Genomic DNA, 20,322 nt, shown 5'->3' on the forward strand with positions numbered 1-20,322 from the left:
TTTCTTCCGCTTCCTGGTGATCAACCGCGATCAATGATAGCAGTCCAGCGCAATTGGAAGAGGAATCGGTCCTAGAAACTGCAGATTCCAGCTAGTTAACCAAGATGGTATTGCCCAAGTTCTTTTCACCGCAATTATGCATGCTCACCATAATCTAGGTCTTCATTCTGGGTGTGAATTTCCCCGAGCGGAATCTCGTCAAGGCAAGCGCATCTCTATTCTCAAGACCCAGACCCGACGACCAAACCTCTGTTTGTTCACAAAGTCTTAACCCGATTCTGACGCTTAACATAGAAATCCCTCGAGACGTTCTTCGGCGTTGGCCCCTTGGTTTCTCAACGTCTCCTTGCCCGCTTCCACATCCACCCCACATGCAAAGTTGGCGAGCTTGCGAATAAGCAGGTTCTGGACCTCACAGCTGCTTTATCCGACATGAAGATTGAGAATGATCTCCGGAGACAGATTCTTGATGATATTAAGCGGTTGAAGGAGTCGGGCTCGTACCGGGGTAGACGCCATGCGTTGGGATTACCGGTTCGGGGACAGAGAACGAGGACACAGGTGGGTTATCCTTTTACATTTGCGCGTTTGGCGACAGACTTGCATCGTGCTATGATTTGGAAACAGAGAAGGCAGTGCATGCTGACGAGACCCACAGATTTCGACCGCTGTCAAGCTCAACCGTATGGAAAGAAGACTGTGACTTTGATATGATGGCTGCTATACTTCAAGGCATGGAAATGGCGTTATGCTCGTTGGCTCTTATGTACTTTTGAAATTTCTATATCCATGTATCATATTGTAGGCAGGAGAATGCGAAGCTAAAAGCAGATCAGATCTCCTCTTCGTTACGTGCTCTTTCCACTCTACAAAACAAATCTGATGCTGTCTAAATCAGTCATGACAAAATCATGCTTGTATATTGGAACGAGACAAAAATAACTCCAACTTTTCGTACTCCACTAAGAAACCAAAAGAATATGTGCGATACATATCATGCCGACAATACGCCTTCGCCCCGGTTGATCTGAACCCTCTTGTCCTCTCCCGCACTAACAATGCCGACTGTCTTGTCCCAGCAAACACTGAAGACCTTGACACCTTCCCCTCCGACGCGCTTAGTATCAGACTTTCCTTGCTCCTCCAGACTCTTCCGTGAGATGGAGTAGACGCTCTCGCCAACGACACCGTCTTTATCGGTCTTCGTGGCACGGATATCCCAGATGCGACATGTGCCGTCGTGGCTCCCACTGATCAAACCATATGTGCTGTGAGGGTCGCGAGCCAAGGAGACGACGGCGTTCGTGTGACCCCGCAATGTCAACGCGGAGATTGTCGTCGCTGATGCGCGGGGGTCAATGAGAGTAATGTGACGCGCGGATGTTCCCGCAGCGAGCAGGCTGAGCTCCGGAAGATGCTCAAGGGAAAGCAGCGAGTGAGACGTCGTCCGGGTGTCCACCAGAGTAGTGGTGACAAGGTCCCATGTGCGCAACGAGTGGTCCCAAGAAGCCGAGTAACCAACTGTCGAGTCCTTCGCATCGAATATAGCAGCCGATACGGGCGCGGTGTGCGAGGACAAAAGTGCCAATGGCCCTCGCTGGGGAACAGTCACGGAAGAGTTCAGCTTTCTCCTCTTAGAGCTTCTCGAGGCGGCCGATGGCAGCAGGTCCTCTGGCGCGGCGGGGGCGTCCGATTTCTTGGTCGACCAGAAGCCGACACTATGATCTGAGGAGGCGGAGAGTATACGATTCGAGGGTGCGTGCACGGCCAGAGAGTTAATGCCAGACTTGTGTCCGTACAGCTCGAGCTGGGGAGCTATTGTGCCTGTGAACCCTCCTTCACCCTCAGAATACTTCCATAGACGGACTGTACGATCGAGGCCCGCCGATGCGATCTGGTTCGGAGTAACGAATTTGGCCGCTTTGATGGATGCCGTATGCCCCCCATCGGCGGCCGCTGGGGAAGTCGCGACAATCTGAGATGACATGTTCCACACCCGAAGCAAGCCATCGTAGCTACCAGAAAGGATCTTCTCCTGGCCTTGAGAAATTGTTGCTGATGCCCAGCTGGAAGCGGGAGAGGTTGCAGAGAGCACATCAGTCGAGCTGACCCAGTCATCATGCTGGAAGGATGCAATGTGCAGCGGGGGAATCAATGCTCTGACATATTCAATCTCCAAAGTCGTCTCCGCAGAGATACCGTTGGCGGTCAGATATTCATCGATCGAAGTCCGCAGAAATGTACCATTGATCAAAAACTCGAATGGGATCGGTTTGTCGTTACCGAGGAGGTTGTTCACCAGTGTCGAAAGCGCATATCGTCGCAAACCTTGTAGTAGCAGACGTGTCAGACCTGCGACAATTTATCCGAATGACATTGGAAGGGGATGACCTACTTGTAGGAACCAAGATTGGTCCAGCGTTATCTGGCAGCGCAATATCTTCTTGTTTGCTGGTGAGCTGCACGCGGACCTGTCGCTGGGCAGCAGACGAGGTCGCAGTAGCATCAAAATCTGAGCCGTCATTCATATCGAAATTCTGGAGGTAGCTATCCCAGAGGAGGCGTGTTTGAAAATTCTCGTCGATATCAGAATCTTGCTGCCGTCGACAGTAGAGGGAGGAAAAAAATACGGCGGCCGATGCGGCCACTTGCGCAGTGCGCGGAGTTTGGCCACGCTCAGTCTGCCAATTCGGAGAAAACAGAGAAGACAGTCAATCATATCTACGTTAATCGAGGCACTCTTGTGCTCTTTATTACAGTATGGAACTATATACAGCTGGCCGATTTGAGGTCTTATCCCCGAGACTGTCGTCTAATATCTGCAATCGCCTTCCGTCGGTAATCAGACTCCGCAAAGAGAGCTTCGATCAGATCGACCACCTCGTCTGCTGAAAATTCGAGCCGAAGCTCTCCTTCTGTCCAAAGAAACCTGATGTCGGCAAGAGAGCTTTCCAGTATATTTATCAGATATTGGAACTTCAACCAGTTGCGCACGTACACCGCGGTCATTGGCACACGCTCAATACCTTCAGTTGGCCCTGGCATAAACAAGTCCTCCAATTGAGAGACCTGATTACAGAAAGACACCAGGCGTTGGGACTGAGCTTCCGAGATATCACCCAAATCCTCGATATCAATGATAATCTTGTTGATGACGGAGGCTACCAACGATCCAATCGATTGAAGAAGCGCAGAATGTGACAGGATCGGTTGCCATTCCTTGTAGACATCGCGGATTCTGTCAACAGTGGCGCTTATTGCATTTTCGCACTCCCCAAGGAACGGCTGTTCTGAACACTGACTGAATCCCTGGGCACCATCGAGCAAGTCGGTGACTATAGTGCGTTGAGTCTGCATCTCCTTGCTATAAGCGAGCTTGCCGAACTTTTCAAGTGCATCCAAATCCGAACTGAGACGCGAAAGCTTATGTCCTTCAACCATGGTCCGGAGCTGGTCGACGAGATACAAACTGTCGTTATACAGGTACATTTGTCCAGCATTGAGTTTGAGACTGTAGAAGGAAGGTGCCGTCGCCTTGAACATAGCCAGGATTAACGTCGGAAGTGCAAGAAGACCAGCCCCAGAAGAGACAATACGCGTATGATTGTGTCTAAGTTGTTGTAAGCGCATGTACAGATCATAAGTCATTGGCAACTTACCCAGGCTGGGAGATGACCTCCACATCCCTGACCTGCTGTCGGACAATCGTCATAATGGAGTCCGGAATATCCGTGACAGTGTAGTGCTCTCTCAAGGTAACTTCCCGGGGTGCATGATGTCCGATATCTCTTCCAATTACAGGAGTCGCCTTATCAGTCTCCTGGGGTGGTTGGTTTTCAACACGTTCATCTCCGTCTTCGTCGTCACCCCAGCCCCATGCATCTGCATCATCGTCGTCGGCCGATTCTGAGATATCGGCTTTGGTCTCCACTATGCCCTCCTTAGCGTCGTCGTCAAGACCCCAAGCAGCGACATCATCGTCATCTTCTTGGGTTCCCGAGGGGATTCCCTTGGACTCGTCACCATTGTCGTCATCCCAATTAGCGTCCCAATCGTCTGAAGTGGCATTTTCCAACAGTACTTCATCTGCTTGAGATACCTCTTCCTTTTCAACCCGTTCTACTTGCTTTGTCAACCCCTGACTCCCCGCAAGAACTTTACGGACTTGATCAAGGGAGTCAGCTCGCCGCCTAGTAAGCCAGAGGCGGGGTGCTTGATTCACCCAAGACACAAGTTCTTCCTGCCCGTGCCATCCAAGTGTCTCGATTGTCTGAGCAAATTTCAACACACTATCCAGGATAGCCTCAAAGTCAGCGAGGCCTGCAAGGTCTGTGGGGACTGCAGATGAAAGCCAAGATGATATGATTTTGGAGGATAGAGCTGGTACGAAAGTGTCGGAGAAGGAATCTGAAATGGACGAAGGCAGACATTGCCGGAGAAAACCTAAGACATCGGAGACACGATCGAGCAGCTGCGGGGCAGTAGTTGTGGCTGGTTCTGGCTGCACATGAATCGAGCCTTCTGCAACACGGATCAGACGACTATAGCCGTCCAGATTAGGAAGCAATATCGGTTCCACTATCGCTAACAGAAGATCCTTCTGCAGTCTGTCATTTGCTGGGACAAGTAGGTCCAATCGAGCCATGGCAGCTATTGTATCATCCAGCAAGGCACCTAATCGCCGTCAGATTGAATCATACACAGATTTCTCTAGATGCAACTTACAGTCATTTTTGGCGACCTCGAAGCTGCCGGCCTGTCTGTCAACCTTCAAGAGGTTGTTCCAGCGACACCGGAGGTCCTCCGCAATCTGTTTCCTCAGTTCGGCGACATTCTGCACTAAAATGTGCTTTACGGTAGTGTTGGCGAAAAGACTATCCTTTTGTACAGTGTCTTCCACCGCGTTCACCTTGTTAATGGCGGCCATGATACGGCCTTCCGCAAGGTCTGTCCGTCCTGCATTGAGTCGCTGGCAAAGCTCTTGTACCTCCTCAAGGGTCCTAGTCACGGCCTGGTTGAAAGCAATCTCTGTTTGAATCAATCGAACCTTCGCAGAGGCGTCTTCGACCTTCAGCTGCAAGGGCCTAGTGTTCTCGTGCTGCGCAACAATCTCACGCGCCGTAAGCCTGGATCGCTCAATATCTGCATGAAGCTGTTTGGCTTGAGAAATCCAGCCGTCGGCATCAAAGTCGTTCTCTCGACTCAATGAGTTTATTTCAGCCTTGTGGAAAGTAGAGATATTAGCATTTTGGGGACTGAACATTGCGGATATTGAGCACGTACTTCGACCTGCTCTCTTGCATTCGATATAAGCTCCAGTTCTTTAGCCAGAGCTGACGTAGGAAATACTGATGATACGACATCTTCCGAGCCTGGAAAGGTGCCCTCTGTGACGAAATCCAGTACCGACTGGCAAATCTTCTGCTCCGACGCCTGCGGAGTCATCTTTCCGACGGTCTCTAGTGTCTGAGCTTGTCCTGAAATATAGCCCAGAGGTAACTTCCGGCTCTGACTGGGCGATACACTGCCCGCAGCGGTCGATGATATATCCTGGGCAGGGAAAGCTATGAGCTTCAGTGCTGGTAGTAGCTGGAAGAAGCGACCTTGCTGTTCATAATAACAACAATCCCCGCCATGTGACTTCAGCGTCAGATTCACCGCCTTAGCTGGATAAGCTGAAGAAGTCTCACCACGAGCCGTACTCTACCTACATAAACTAACCGGTGAAAATTTGATTGATTTGCTGATTGGCACTGAGGACATCTATTAATGCTGTAAAATTGCTGAGACCTCAGTCACTCGCGCCTGGTTGACGTCGTCTATTGAGACTCTTGTGTGCTATTGGCATGGTTGATCTTAGGGAACGGGACCCAAACTCCACTCTCAGAGGATCCTCAAGTTCGACGACAGCTGCAACTGTCTAGGATCCTAGCTCTTTTTTCACCTAAAACAGCAGTATTAGCGCCGCTTACTCCGTCGTGTTGTCTCGGCTTTTCCAGCGAGGCCTGAGTCGGGCGTATCCTACTCGATCTATGTGAGTACAGTACACTTGTTGTCTCTACCGAGCACAAACGGAGAATCAAAAGATTCTGTGTCCCGCGTTATATCGACGTCAATGCCGCTTCGAAGCATGTGCTATGCCATAGCGTCACAAGAGTCCACGTCCAACGTGTTCTTCGCAGCATTATACAAGCCAGTCGCTCTTTTTTTGTTGATATTTGCGTTTCTGTTATCTGGATGCCAGTCATGGAATGGGTGCAGCTCCCGTTTCTTTCATTGAACCAGTCATTCCTCTACTGTTTTCCGATGACAGACATTGCTCATACTTTAAAAGGTCCTTCCATTACTGACTTTGTACCAGATTGTCTCAACGAGATTTGTTCAGCAGTATTTGGAGGATCGGAAACTGGAGAGAGTTTCCGTTCATGTCATACGGCAATATGTCATCCTCTAACCAGAAGACTCACTTTAAGTTACTTCAGAGGTTCAAGCCTGACTACTCGCCGAGCGAGTTCATTCAATATGAATCCGAGAGGACCGGGATGAGAGTCGTGGTCATTGATCAGAAAGGGCCCAAGGTGACCGGGTACTTTGTCCTTGCCACAGAGATCCTGGATGATTCAGGAGCCCCTCACACTCTGGAACACTTGTGTTTCATGGGATCGCGCAATTATAGATATAAAGGGTTTCTAGACAAGCTTGCTACGCGAGTGTATTCTAACACAAACGCCTGGACAGCCACAGATCACACAGCCTACACGCTGGACACAGCGGGCTGGGAGGGGTTTTCTCGGATCTTGCCTGTCTACCTGGAGCATGTGATTGCGCCTACTCTGACAAATGAAGGCTGCTACACAGAAGTGCACCACATTGACGGCTCCGGTAACGACGCCGGAGTCGTATATTCGGAGATGCAAGGAGTGCAAAACAACGCCGCCGAGCTTATTGACTTGACGGCTCGACGCCTGATGTACCCACCTGGCGTAGGATTTCGTTATGAGACTGGAGGCATGATGGAGCAGCTTCGTGTTCTCACTGCGGAGAGAATTCGCGCGTTTCATCGTGAGATGTACCAACCTCGTAACCTGTGTCTGATTATCACAGGTGAGGTGGCCCATGACAATATGCTAGAAACGCTTGACAAATTCGAAGACACTATCCTGGATGTTATTCCAAGTCCTGATTCGCCATTCAGACGACCATGGGTAGATTCCAAGCAAGCCCCTCCGTTGGAGAAGTCGATTGTGAAGACTGTTGAATTCCCCGAGGAGGACGAATCTTTTGGTGAAATAGAAATCAGGTTTTTGGGTCCTGATTGCACTGATCCCGTACAAAGTGAGTCCCCACGTCTTCATCCTTTTTGTGATTCATCGCTTATATGTACAAGCCGGTGCTCTTAACGTCGCACTTTTGTACCTGGCTGGGTCGTCGGCTTCTCTTCTAGAGAACGTTCTAGTGGAAAAGGAACAGCTTGCCAGTGCTGTCTACTATGCTACGGAAGATCATCCAAGTGTCGAAATCCGCTTCACTCTGACCAGTGTTGAAACCGCCAAACTCGCTCAGGTGGAGAAACGATTCTTCGAGGTCCTTGATGACGCCATGAAGAAGGATTTGGATATGAAGTATCTGAAAGAATGCATCGACCGACAAAAGCGGACTTGGAAGTTTTCTACCGAGAACTCTGCGTCTTCTTTGGCGGAGTATGTTATCTCTGACTTCCTCTTCGGAAAGAAGGATGGCTCAACGCTGCTTGACGTTGCAACCTTGCAAGAGTACGACGTTTTGGAGAAGTGGAGTGAAGATGAATGGCGTAATTTCATCAAGAAGTGGCTTTCGGATGCACCACATGTCACTATACTTGGCGTGCCATCAAAGAAGATGTCCGAAACCTTGAAGAAAGAGGAAGAGGCCAGGGTCGGAGCTCAGAAGAAGCGACTCGGAACCGAGGGCCTGAAGGAATTGGCCGACAAACTGGAGAAGGCAAAGGCCGAAAATGATAAAGAGATTCCTAAAGAGATGCTGGAAAAGTTCAAGATCCCTGGTACTGAATCTATCCATTTCGTGGAGACAACGACAGCCCGATCCGGCGCTGCCTTGACAGCCGGACGCACGGATAACAAGATTCAGAAGTCGGTGGATGTCGATGGCTCGGAGCTGCCATTATTCATCCATTTTGAACATATACCCAGTAGTTTCGTCCAGCTTTCACTTCTTATCTCGGCTCAGTCGGTGCCAGTCCACCTTCGTCCCCTTTTGTCCGTGTATACGGAGGCGTTCTTCAACCTGCCTGTCCAACGGGATGGAAAGACGATCAATTTCGAACAAGTTGTGGTAGAATTGGAAAGGGATACTGTTGGCTATTCGATGGAAGGTGCAAGAAGCCTGGGTAATTCGGAGATGTTGCGCATCTCTTTCCAGGTTGAAATTGAGAAGTATAGCAGTGCAATTGCCTGGCTTGAGGAGCTCTCCTGGAACTCAGTCTTTGATGTGGAGAGACTGCGCGCGATCACCAGTCGGCTCCTTGCTGACGTGCCCGACGCCAAACGTAGTGGTGATGACATGCTGGCAGCTGTGCATGTCATGGTTCACTACGCGCCTGAATCCATTGTGCGGGCGCGGAGCACCTTGGTCAAGGCTCGGTATCTTAAGCGGATCAAGCGACAATTGGCCGAGCAACCCGAGACCGTTGTTGCTCGCATGGAAGAGATCAGGCAAGCTCTTTTCAAGTTTGAGAACATGCGAGTTCTGGTCATTGCAGACATTGACAAGTTGCCCAATCCAGTTTCATCCTGGAAGCCGTATGCTGAGCGACTCGGTGATGTGACCACTCTGGAGCCCGTCACCGTCCGCAGGGACTTGCTGAGCGAGGCAGGCCGCACCCCTGGTGGAAAGTCGTATGTGGTTCCGATGCCGACGATTGACTCGTCCTTTGCCTACGCAACTGCTCGAGGTCTTGACTCGTACGATCACCCCAAGCTCCCCGCTCTTCTGGTTGCCATTGCGTATATGAATGCCGTCGAAGGTCCTCTCTGGGTTGCCGTCCGTGGCAAAGGCTTGGCTTACGGTACGAACTTCGCCTATAATATCGACACCGGCTTTGTGAACTTCGATGTATATCGGTCACCGAATGCACACAAGGCATTCGAGTCCAGTAAACAGATTGTTGAGGACCACCTCTCCGGTGCAATCCCCTTTGACCCCTTAATGCTAGAGGGGGCTATCAGCAGCATTGTTGTCAGCTTCGCCAACGAGCAGTCGACCATCGCCAGTGCGGCGCAGGGCAGCTTCATTCGTCAGGTCATTCGCAATCTGCCCAGCGACTACAAGGAAAAGACGCTCAAACAGGTACGAGTCACTAGTGTCGAAGACGTCAAGGCAGCCTTGCGCGAAATCATCCTGCCGCTGTTCGCTCCGGACAAGGCGAACCTTGTTGTCACCTGTGCACCTGTCCTCGAAGAGGTAAGAGTTCCCTTGCATGCGTAGAATAATGCTTGTGAGCTTGTGGGCTACAGATACTTACTCTCAATACAGACAATCAAACAAGGCCTTGAAGCGGCTGGTTTCACTCCTGCGGTGCAGCCACTGAAGGACTTTGAAGATGACTACGGATTGAAAAATGATGGCGACGAAGACGAAGAATCCGACGACGACGACGAAGATGATGACGGTGACGACGAAGATGATGCATCCGAATCTGGCTCGGAAGATGAAGAAGAATCTGATGATAACGAGTGATGCAACTTATGATGACGTTGGGTGAGGCATCGTACGAGCGGATGTATACCTCACGACCTAGACAAGAGTTCTACTTTCACTATGTTAGACCCGACAGGTACTTCGCCTCCTTTTTTACAAGAAGAGCGTAAAGAGAGAAAACCCGGTATCATTCTTAAGCGACCTCGAACGAGACATTAGGACTTTTCGAGCCGTTTATACAGCAATCTAGATAGATTATGCAGATTAGACGAAGAGGTCCTGTTCCGCATGCAATTCAACGTATATTTACCCCCAGCCAATAGCACAGTATCTGCTGTCTTAGTCGTCTCACTAGGCGCAAACTTGATCAAGTAGTTCCATACTGCCACTTGTGATTGGAGCTGCTGGTGCAATAAGCGCCGGGAGGTGTAGGATAGCTGCGCCGCACAGTATAGCCAGTTTAATGTCGATCATGAGATAACCGACGGCCCCAATCTCAAATAGTGACACAGCCGACATGATTTCTTCCCATAAGCAATCCTTCTAACTCGTTTCTTGCTGTGAGCAGTCGTTGATGGGTTATTCAAGGGGGGATCAGAAACGACCCTGGCAATATACTCAATTAATTCCATGTCATAGTTCTCTGAGGTTGAGTACTCTTGTTGTATAGAAATCACTTCGAGTCAGAAGTCGGTCTGCACTAAAGATTGATGCAATGTCACCGGCAGCAACGATGGCATCGACATGGTTACTATTTCGTCGCCAGGTCAATGCCAGCTTCATTTTTCTGGCATTGCTTTCGACGGTCCCCTCCGTCTCAGCGACGAATTGCTATACGCCTGACGGGACGATATCGAACGATCGCCCATGCAACGCGTCAGCCTCGGCCAGTGTCTGCTGTACGCAGGGCTTCCTCTGCACTTCCAATCAACTCTGCCAGCCCGCAGGCTGGTGGGATGGCTCCGACGGCAATCCGCTCCAGTTCATCAGAGGGACCTGCACAGACAAGACGTGGGCTGCGCCTGAATGCCAGGGACACTGTGTTGCAGGTGAGCCTCGAGTTACAACCCACTAATTGGCCGTGCTTCACTCATTCGAACTCTTCCTGCAGATAATCCCTCTGGTGGGGAATGGGTGATGCGATGCGGCAATACCACCAACAACTACTGCTGCTCTGCAGATGACTGCTGTACCAAGGCCTCGTACTTGAAATTCACCCTGGACGAACCCACCGTCACTGCGACGGCGGGTATAGAACCCACCTCAACGGCGACAACAACGACAGAGTCCTCCAGGAAAACATCCACGGCAACAACAAGCAAAGAGACGTCGATAACGTCGACCCCCACCACGAGTGCAGCCTCAAACTCCAACGATCCGCACAGTTCAAGGTCAGGCTCAACGACGAGTATAGCGATCGGCGTCGGTGTCGGGGTAGGTGTTGCCGTCGTAGGATGTCTACTCGCGCTGTTTCTGGTGCGCTTGCGCAGGAAGAAGCGACTCGCAGCGGAGCAGAACAATTCCACCTTCTTGCCAAGGTCTCAGTTCGGTGTCTATCCTCCGGTGGCTCGAGCCCAGCATCCCTCAGAGTTAGACTCGCAGCAGCAGCGACACCTGGTTGTGGCGGAGCTGGACGGCGTTCACACGGGGAAGCACGAAGTGCGGTGAGACTGGGATAGATGAGTGGTGTTTACATCTGCATGATTTGTCTCCGCAATTTTAGCATTTATACCCACAGTACTTTTGGTATGTATATCAGAAGAATCTGCGCCCTGATGGCAGTAAGACTTTGCGCTATGCTGGTACCTGATTGATCGTTTGCCTGTATATAAAAGATGCCAAGGTTGATGGCTTCTTCGGTCCAGATCCTGGCCCTGGAATGACAGACCGTATGTATAATGGACGCAAACCGAAGTATAATGTAAGGACCTGATATCTGTATGTATATGGTACACGTGAAAAAAGCATCTTGTCCCAGCAAACACAAGATGCACACCAGCTATCCAATCGATCTATATCACCACAGCGATTGAATAGCTATCTCGTTCTCTCAACCACCGCGAACACAGGAACACAATCCTGATAAACTCCAGAAAGAATGGAGACTGGACCATCTCCAGATCCATCGAGTCTCGACATCCAGCCAGACAGAGCCCATGTCGATTCCCGTACAATTCCCTCAAAAATCATGACCACCGCAAAAAGCAAATCCTCTACCAACTCAGCGACTTCCGTCCCTTCGCTCTCCGGTGCTGGAGGATCTTCCTCCCTCCCCCCGACCGCAGCCGCGCAAGGAACCCATGACGACGTTTCTGCACTCTTCGTGAGGGATTGTAGGTAGCACGTCTACCGGCAAGCGACGCACTGGCAGAGAATGACCGAGTCTGCTGCGTCAGACCGAATGGCAACGAAGAGGCGGATGTGAGAGATGTGCGGAATGAGGGGAGACTCTGCGTCAACGGGGTCGGTTGTGAACGAAGAGCGGATGAAAAGGTGCGGAGTGGTGTTAATAGGGAGGTGGTGAGGGTCTGAGTCGGGAGTCTGTTGCTATAATTGTTAACTCAAAAGTCATAGTCTGATATAATAGCCGGCGGAATGTCTTGAAGTCGAAAGAATACTCTGATAGTATTGACAGGACGTACCTAAACGGCTGGGAGCGCATTGCAGTTCGTAGTGCGGAGGGCACGGCCCTACATTGGAAGCAGAGCATGTTGAAGTTTCACAAGATCTGAACAATTAAATAGTCCGTGATCCTTTTCTCCCAGAAACGTATTGAATGGACCGCTGAATATTGCGGAGTCGGTGATGGTCGCTGAGTCTTGAGGCTATTGGACATTGACTGACAGTTGAGGCGGACGAAAATTGAACCTCCGGCGCAGCGGACGCACGGACCAGCAGATTTCTTTTCAATTTGATGCTTCAAGATTTCATGATTAGACCTTCATCCTTATCGCTTTCGCTACACTCGATTTCTCCGAGTCCATTCTATACAAAGAACCACCCATTCAAGGCTGCTGGGATATACGCTCATCAATTGCGCCAAGTCACCAAACTTCTCCCTTAACCATCCACTTGCGACACTACATTTCCATTGCAAACCAATTCGATTTACATTTCACGAAATCAACTGAGCAGGCAACAAGCCTCAGAACAAGCTCAGAAGATTCAAAAATGGCAACTCAAGGCCCCTCCCCTCTTCCTCCAACAACCATCCTGTCCTCGAAACCCATCTCCCAGTCCGCCGCCCACGACTTCCTCGCCGCCTATCTCGACCGCGCCGCCACAGATCCGGCCCTGCAACCCAACGCTAGCATCAGCGAGCACGGCCCTATCTCCCGCACCACAGCCGCAGCGCCGAACCTCATTCTGCATAATCTGAAGCGCGTCCAGGCCGGGTTGGCTGGTGAGGTTCTGGGCCGTGATTTGACTCTGGCAAAGATCAATGCCGGGGAGGCGCTGCAGGGTGAGAGCGGGGATAATGTCGTGTGGGAGGATCCGACCAAGCATGAGCAGGTGGCAGCTGATGATGCGATGGATGACGATGAGGAGATGCGAGGGGAAGATGACGAGGAGAAAGGGCAGCAGCTTGGGAGGGTAGAGGGTGAGACTGACGAGCATACCGTGGACAAGGAGGAGCGTAAGAGGAAAAAGAAGGAGCGCCGCTTGGCTGAGAAGAGAGCTAAAGCCAAGGGCGCGGAGGCATAGATTGAATCCAGCTGGAAGCTTCATTTGGGTTTACTTGCATCGCTCTGCTGATGGATTTTCCGTCCAATTGGTTGGTTCTCAATAAAGAGGACCCGGGTCTTGCTATTGGCGTTTGTTTTTGGATGATATTACATCACACAGGGTATGGAGTTTTCGCTGTTATACTAGAATCAAATCGACGTTCCCTCTACAGCCAACGGACACCTTTTTACCCCAGCCGCCACCTAATACCGTCAACGGAACGAAACAGGAGAAAGGACTTATATCGAGCGATGAGAATCAGTTGAGTTTAAAGCTCCCGGTCAGCAGCCTTGACCGGCTTTTCACTATCTTCCGTCTTCGCGTCGGTGACCTTTCCTCCCTGCCAGCCAAGCGCCTTGAGTCGCTCGGATAGGATAGGGTGAGAGTAGTGGTAACTGGCATACATCCAGTCGGCGTCCATGGTCCTCAAGTTCTGGATCTGAAGCTTGAGAAGGGACGCGGCAAGCTGTTCGGAATACCCGAGCTTCACGGCGAAGGCATCTGTGGCGCAGTCAGCTTCTGTTTCTAAAGAGGTACAAGAGGACAGCAATCATACCAGCTTCGAATTCGAATTTGCGGCTGAGAATGTTCATCAAGAGCTTGATGACAGCATCCATGGGGGCTAGAGCATCTGAGAACAGGAGGAATCCAATCATGATGGGCATTTCCTGGTGGAAGCCAAATGATTGATACAGGGACTTGTTGTTCACAAAAACCGAGAATAGGGCGAAGATGTAGAACATGTGAGACTATAACATAGACCATCAGCCTTCATCTGTGCACGTCTGTGTCTCCATAATGGCGCGATATCAAGAAGCTGTTCAGTAAACACGTACCTGAGCAATGGCGAAAAGCTTAGTAGTGTGGCCGAGGCTCCAGTGACCAAGTTCATGACTCAAGACGGCGACGACTTCCTCAGTCTCGCTCTTCTCAATCAGAGTATCATAGATGACAATGTGCTTTTTCCACGGCAGTCCGTAGAAGTACGCGTTGCTGTGAGCACTCCGCTTGCTGCCGTCAATGACATACAGCTCATGGAGAGGAAAGCTGAGCTTGCGGGCGAGGTTCTCAACGCCTGTCTTCAATTCGCCAGGTTCTAGTGGCGAGAGCTTGTTGAACAGTGGCAGGATGACAATGGGGTAGATGGTGATAGCGAAGATCTGAACGAAGACACCAAAGAGCCACAGGTAGTAGAAGAACGAGTTGCCAGTCTTCTGGACGATCTTAAGCACGGCGCTGATAATCGGGGTTCCCAATACAATTCCCAGCATCTGACCCTTGAGCATGTCCGTGACCCAGAGCTTGAGGGTCTGCTTGTTGAAGCCAAACTTCTCCTCTAGAACGAAGGTATTGTAGTATGAAATTGGCAGGGACAGGACGGTGCTGATCAGGTTGAAACCGAAGATGAACAGAAGCGTCTGCGAAATCTCACCCTGAAACCGAGAGGGGAAGTACCGGGCCAGCAAGAGACCGCTCAATCCCCAGAGCTTGGGGAGGACATCGCCGTAGATGAATGCAAGATTCTGGATTTGACCGTAAAGACCCGATATGAAACCAAACTTGGCTTTTGCGCGACCATACGCCTATAGAGAAGGACGAACACATCAGACCTGCAATCTTACAATAACAATATTACCATCTCTGCTTACCTGACTCTGATCGTAGACTTTCTGTGACACTTCATTCTCCAACACCTTGGGTGGCTTTGTCCGCTGCAACACCTTGTATTGCCGGAAGGACAAGAATCCTTCGAGAATGAATTGACCTAAAGAGAAACCCACGAGAACATTCTTCCAGGGGAAGAGCGGGCGGTCCAGAAGACGCGCAAGTTGCTGTCGAGGGCAGAATCGTTCGGTCAGCTTGAGCGAGCAAGGTACAGCATGAACAATATCAACAGAACATAGTTAGGTGGCTACAAAGGGACGAGCTCGGAGAGCTTACCTCGAGGATATACATGGCTGAAAATTCAGCACAACAACAGACGATTTGGACAAGGCGCTGTGTTGTTAACCTGTTGTTCGCAGCCTTGTGGTGTTGACAGATGCAAGTACTCCCGCTTGATGGATGGTGATTTTAATGTCTTAGTCAACAACCACTTAGTGCAAACTGGCCGCATCTCCAGCTGACAGAACAAAGAATGTTCAATCGCATACTTTTCAGGGCATGAATGGATATGATCTTTGAGATCTACAACTATACTGGTTTGATAGTTTATTCTGTATATATCGCATATTCAACTTTGGTCATATGGGTTAACTTCTCACCATCCTGTTGTTCGCTTCGATACTTCATCGGTTACCTGGCAAAGCATCTACATATGTACTCCACAGTAGGAGACAAAGCAACAAATATATAAAAGAAAATAGAAAGATTTCACATAAGAACAGCTTCATAAAACACATCACAGAAGTAGTGGCACTTCATCAACGTGACTCATCCTTTTATGCACCCATGTCTCTACCAAAACAGACGGCCTCTAACCTTTTAAGAACCCCTTAAGTACGGCCGTCTCTGCATCTCGTAAACAACCTCCTCAGAGCTCCAACGGCTGGAAGAGATGAATGTCGGAGCTTCCTGTGTCCTCTAAACTGGAGTGAATCCCGACGCTCTTCGTGACCTCGAGTAATCAACTTTTTCTTTTCTGCTGCTTCAACCGCCTAGATCTGCCGGCGAAGAATCGGGGAATGCGAGTGAGCTGGGACCCCAAATGTCTCCCTCAACAGCTCCACGGGCGGATCGACCCAATTGACCTGACAAGCGAATTTTGTCTAGTTCAGAATGGGCTCAAGAGTGTTACCACTGTAACGGATTAGTTATATGAATCCATATCAACGATGGGGAGTCAGGATGACTTACGCGACAATATTGGCCCAGCCGATCAGACGCCAATGCTTGTCAATTCTCCGGCTGATAGCAATCTTCTCTCCAATCTCTGTACAAGCCGGGCTGGTCAAGCTGAGCTTGGCAGCATCAGCCTTCACACCCATAACCTTAGCACCAGTGGCCGTAGAGCCGATGTTAACCATGAGGACCTCGTTCTTGGTGAGCTTGGCAACCTTGGCCTGCTTGCCGTCGGCAGTCTTGACACCGAGCAGGCGACGCAGCAGGAAGTAGTTGACCTCCAGTTCAGTGTAGATGGCCGGCAAACGGCCACGGTGGCCCAGGACGAAACCGACGAGACGATCGGCACGGCACAGGGTAGGGTCGACACGGGTTCCGACACCGATCAAACCTCCAGGGACAGCGAACTTCAGATCGTTGTGCTCAGCAAAGAGCGAGACGACACGGGAGAAGATGGGGCGGCACTGAATCTTGCCATTCTCGTCCTTGGTAACGAGACCGGGGCGAATCTCAATCTCGTCGTTGAGCTTCAGCACACCAGTGAGGATAGAGCCACCTGCAACACCACCCTTCAACTCATCGATCTCCGCACCGGGCTTGTTGACGTCGAAGGAACGGATGACAATCATGTGAGGGGACGCAGTGAAGTCACGGACTGGAACCGGGATGTGCGAAACAAGGTATTCGTTGACAGCGTCGATGTTGTACTTGAGCTGAGCAGAGATTGGAATGATAGGAGAGCCATCGGCAACAGTACCACGAATGAACTTCAGGATTGATTGGTAATGTTGCAGAGCACCGTCTTCCCTCATCAGATCAACCTTGTTCTGCAGAATGATGATATGGCTGAGCTTCATGATTTCAATAGCTGCCAAGTGCTCCGAAGTCTGAGGCTGGGGGCAAGCTTCGTTTCCGGCAATCAGCAAAAGGGCGGCGTCCATGACGGCGGCACCTGACAACATGGTACTCATGAGAATATCGTGCCCAGGGCAGTCGACGAACCTGTGAGTAACGAGGATTAGCTATTAGTTCCCTTCGAGACACGAACGCAAAACTTGTTGACTTACGAGACATGTCTCAGCAATCTGTAACGACCTGTGCATCCTTCTCTTTCACATGGAGGGTCGATCTCCTTCTCACTCTTGTAACTCTTGAAGCACGTCGGGCGCGGGCACTCAGGGTTGTCGCACTTGTAGATTTTCGCGTTGGCATAACCAAGCTTGATGGTAATATTCCGCTCCAACTCGTTTTTGAACCGGACAGTCTGCACCTCCGAAATAGCCTTCACCACAGTCGACTTGCCGTGAGCGACGTGTCCGATAGTACCGATGTTGATTGTGGCCTGGCGCGCGATAATCTCGGGCGACAGAGGCGTGAGTGTCGACAAATCGAGAGTCTCTGGGTCGGGCTGCTCGGGGAGTTCTGGACGCTTCGGCTGAGGAGCAGGGGGCGCTGAGCCTTTCTTCATCGCAGACTTGAGGGGCTTTTCTTCCACATCAAGAGGTTCCTGTTCTTCAATGTCATCCTGGCCGTTCGCCGCATCCAGCATGGGAGAGCCAGGCTGCGATTCATCGTCGGTAAAATCGCCGTTGGTAGCCATGATTGCGATAATAACCCTTTGATTGTTCACGGACAGAGAGATGGAAAATCCTTGGGGTTAAAGGAAGGTGTTAGTCCGAGAGTGGAGGGGTGATAATCAAGGGTTCCGTTGTTGGACGAAATTTGCTTGCTTGGAAAACGGAGGCGATATGATACCAGTGGGGTTCTGGTTTGTGCAGTGGAGTGTGAGTGGGCGGTGGAAGCGTCTTTCGTGCCCTGTGGGCTGCCAGCTGCGTTGGGTTGATACGGTCAATCGAGAAAAGAACAGGTCAATCTATCTGTAAACTCGGCAAATTCGAGATATTATTATTATTCTCTCTCGCATGAGAACTCGGATATACCGGTCCTGACGAAGGAATAAAGTTGGTTGATCTTTCTATCTTACCGAGCTTAAACACCTGTTCGCTCTCTTCAATGCCACACTTGAATGACTCATGTCAACTGGTAGATGAGCTCAGCATAATTAACTGTCATGATAGCATCCTTATGGTATGGTACAACCTTGATGTTTGCTCAGTCATTCTAGGAAAATAGTTGAACAACTTGTGCTGCTTTTAGTAATATACATCCGGTGGTCTATGAGCTCATGGTCGGGTATATAGAACAATATCACTGGAAGCTATGTACATTCATTCTTCGTCACTGCCTTCGCTGGATTCCTCCTCCTCTTCTTCGTCCTCCTCAATGGCGTCTTCCGAGCTCTCTTCGAAATCATCAAGCGTTGAGGGGTCTGGGGGTAGCATTATGAAGGCCCTGAGGCAGGTTATCCGATTCCCTGTCTCATAGACGTTCAAGAGTTTTCCAACCTGTAGATTCCTTGATCCTTGGCTCTTGTCATCAGAAGCCTCCGGCTTCGGCTTCTCCTTCGTACTACGAATGAGACTATTCGCGCGCAGCATCCATACGCGCACAAGACCCTCGCTGTTCCCGGTAACCACAAGAAGATCGCCCTTCTGTGCGGTGGACTCATCTCCCACATTCAGGATTTCGAAATCTTTGACTCTCCCGGGAAAGCCAGATGTCCTGCCACCGAGCTCAGCAACATCTTCAGCGTAAGGAATTGGAGATTCGTCGTCATCTGCAGTCTTCTGTAACTTCTTAGTTGAGTAGAATATGATTCTGCCATCCTCCGTGGAGACAGCAAGCAGCTCCTCGCCATCTTCCGCAGAGGGATCAAGGGCGACGTATTTCATCTGATGCACCTTGCTTCGTGGACTTGGTAGCACCCTGCAAACGGGTGTCGAATCCTATAAATCGTTAGACTTGCTCGCGCAGATTCAGACGGTCGAAAGGAAGACTCACTATTCCAAAGACGACGGCTCCCCATTCAAATGCAACTGCGAACTCTTCACCCTTTGAATTCCATTCAATCTTTCTGCCTTCGCCAGTGCTCCAGCGACCTTCCTTCACACTTTGCAGGATTTCTTTGCTAAAGTTCAACACCCCAGCCTTCTTTCCTGTCACCAAATTCCAAAGTCTCATGCATTTTTCTCCTCTACCAACAGAGAGCATGAGCTTCATACTGGGATGCACTGCGAAATCGTTGACTCCCGAGGGAGCGGCTCCGGGCGGCGCAGTGTCACCACTTGGTCGCCCCTGGACTTTGGGACGCGGGGCTTTGATAGTGGAGACAACTGTCCAGTCGCGAGTCTTCGTGACAGAAATGGTATTATCCTCCGCAGCAGCCAATAACTTGGAGCGTGAAGGGAAATGCAAGGCGGAGATATAAGCACTGTGGTGTAGAAGAGAGCCAAGTTCTCGGTTTTTCGGGTTCTCGAGGACTTTATTTCCAGCAAGGGTCGGAACTGTTGGATAATGCTCATTCACCGTTTGAGGAGCGGCAGACAACGAGTAGAGATTGATTCGCTCATCCGTGCCTCCACTGGCCAAGATGACTTTGGGTGGTTCGGTAGAATCTTTCTTTGGCACCGGAGACAAAGCAAGGCAACGGATAGCAGACGCATGAGCTTCGAACAGAAAAGTATCGACGAATTGAACTAAATTTTTGTCGGTTTCAGCTCCATGAGAATCTGTAGAGTCGAAGCAGGCTTGAGAAACAGCAGCAGTAAAGCCATGTAGCACACGCTCATAAGACCCAGTGACTATCTGCAAAGTGACCGCAGGACTGGCCGCACCAGACGAGACAACATTTTGAGCTGCGGATGGTTTGACAACTTTCGTCGGCTTCGCAGAAGCTTGCGTATCCTTGGAAGATTGTTCCCTCTTGCGCTTAGCCATGACTGTGTTTATTCAGTGATTCCTTCAACGATGTGGCTTAAGCGATCTAAGGTAATATCAACAGTTCAACGCCTATAATGCTGGAAAACGGATAACTTTTTTTTTCTGCCAGACTTATCGCAGTCTTAGGCGGTGACAGTTTGAGGAGGCGGCCTTGATGCCTGTGGCGCGGTCACCACTACTCCTAAGGTAGGTAGTCTGGTACTGAATCCGAATGCGGTC

At 50.4% G+C, this 20,322-nt stretch overlaps 10 protein-coding genes across 10 annotated transcripts; 4 read left to right on the forward strand and 6 right to left on the reverse strand.

The window, feature by feature from the left end:
• Positions 1-104: 104 nt before the first annotated feature.
• Aspvir_007682 (mitochondrial 37S ribosomal protein uS13m) lies at positions 105-703 on the forward strand (the record flags this gene model as incomplete). Its single annotated transcript, XM_043270860.1, has 4 exons — positions 105-107; positions 159-251; positions 295-561; positions 659-703. 4 exons carry the CDS (start codon positions 105-107, stop codon positions 701-703), a joined length of 408 nt encoding a protein of 135 aa, XP_043126795.1.
• A 291-nt stretch (positions 704-994) lies between these two features.
• Positions 995-2,528, reverse strand: Aspvir_007683 (WD repeat WDR12/YTM1 family ribosome biogenesis protein; the record flags this gene model as incomplete). The annotated part of the gene is made up of 2 exons (XM_043270861.1): positions 995-2,328; positions 2,396-2,528. The coding sequence occupies 2 exons, from the start codon at positions 2,526-2,528 to the stop codon at positions 995-997; spliced, it is 1,467 nt and encodes a 488-aa protein (XP_043126796.1).
• A 265-nt stretch (positions 2,529-2,793) lies between these two features.
• On the reverse strand, positions 2,794-5,445 carry Aspvir_007684 (uncharacterized protein; the record flags this gene model as incomplete). The annotated part of the gene is made up of 4 exons (XM_043270862.1): positions 2,794-3,610; positions 3,660-4,674; positions 4,726-5,221; positions 5,284-5,445. The coding sequence occupies 4 exons, from the start codon at positions 5,443-5,445 to the stop codon at positions 2,794-2,796; spliced, it is 2,490 nt and encodes an 829-aa protein (XP_043126797.1).
• A 995-nt stretch (positions 5,446-6,440) lies between these two features.
• Positions 6,441-9,735, forward strand: Aspvir_007685 (putative zinc metalloprotease; the record flags this gene model as incomplete). The annotated part of the gene is made up of 3 exons (XM_043270863.1): positions 6,441-7,335; positions 7,388-9,459; positions 9,532-9,735. 3 exons carry the CDS (start codon positions 6,441-6,443, stop codon positions 9,733-9,735), a joined length of 3,171 nt encoding a protein of 1,056 aa, XP_043126798.1.
• Positions 9,736-10,429: 694 nt separating this feature from the next.
• Aspvir_007686 (uncharacterized protein) lies at positions 10,430-11,364 on the forward strand (the record flags this gene model as incomplete). Its single annotated transcript, XM_043270864.1, has 2 exons — positions 10,430-10,745; positions 10,808-11,364. The coding sequence occupies 2 exons, from the start codon at positions 10,430-10,432 to the stop codon at positions 11,362-11,364; spliced, it is 873 nt and encodes a 290-aa protein (XP_043126799.1).
• Positions 11,365-11,909: 545 nt separating this feature from the next.
• Aspvir_007687 (mitochondrial 54S ribosomal protein bL34m) lies at positions 11,910-12,406 on the reverse strand (the record flags this gene model as incomplete). The annotated part of the gene is made up of 2 exons (XM_043270865.1): positions 11,910-12,237; positions 12,339-12,406. 2 exons carry the CDS (start codon positions 12,404-12,406, stop codon positions 11,910-11,912), a joined length of 396 nt encoding a protein of 131 aa, XP_043126800.1.
• A 461-nt stretch (positions 12,407-12,867) lies between these two features.
• Aspvir_007688 (uncharacterized protein) lies at positions 12,868-13,401 on the forward strand (the record flags this gene model as incomplete). Its single annotated transcript, XM_043270866.1, has 1 exon — positions 12,868-13,401. One exon carries the CDS (start codon positions 12,868-12,870, stop codon positions 13,399-13,401), a length of 534 nt encoding a protein of 177 aa, XP_043126801.1.
• A 289-nt stretch (positions 13,402-13,690) lies between these two features.
• Aspvir_007689 (zinc metalloprotease) lies at positions 13,691-15,378 on the reverse strand (the record flags this gene model as incomplete). The annotated part of the gene is made up of 5 exons (XM_043270867.1): positions 13,691-13,923; positions 13,979-14,171; positions 14,259-15,005; positions 15,072-15,254; positions 15,364-15,378. The coding sequence occupies 5 exons, from the start codon at positions 15,376-15,378 to the stop codon at positions 13,691-13,693; spliced, it is 1,371 nt and encodes a 456-aa protein (XP_043126802.1).
• Positions 15,379-16,190: 812 nt separating this feature from the next.
• Positions 16,191-17,863, reverse strand: Aspvir_007690 (translation initiation factor eIF2 subunit gamma; the record flags this gene model as incomplete). The annotated part of the gene is made up of 3 exons (XM_043270868.1): positions 16,191-16,221; positions 16,279-17,265; positions 17,331-17,863. 3 exons carry the CDS (start codon positions 17,861-17,863, stop codon positions 16,191-16,193), a joined length of 1,551 nt encoding a protein of 516 aa, XP_043126803.1.
• Positions 17,864-18,491: 628 nt separating this feature from the next.
• On the reverse strand, positions 18,492-20,100 carry Aspvir_007691 (putative 60S ribosome biogenesis protein Mak11; the record flags this gene model as incomplete). The annotated part of the gene is made up of 2 exons (XM_043270869.1): positions 18,492-19,109; positions 19,165-20,100. 2 exons carry the CDS (start codon positions 20,098-20,100, stop codon positions 18,492-18,494), a joined length of 1,554 nt encoding a protein of 517 aa, XP_043126804.1.
• Positions 20,101-20,322: the final 222 nt, after the last annotated feature.

Source organism: Aspergillus viridinutans, assembly GCF_018404265.1.
Source record: "Aspergillus viridinutans IFM 47045 DNA, scaffold_5, whole genome shotgun sequence".
NCBI classification, from domain to species: Eukaryota; Fungi; Ascomycota; class Eurotiomycetes; order Eurotiales; family Aspergillaceae; genus Aspergillus; species Aspergillus viridinutans.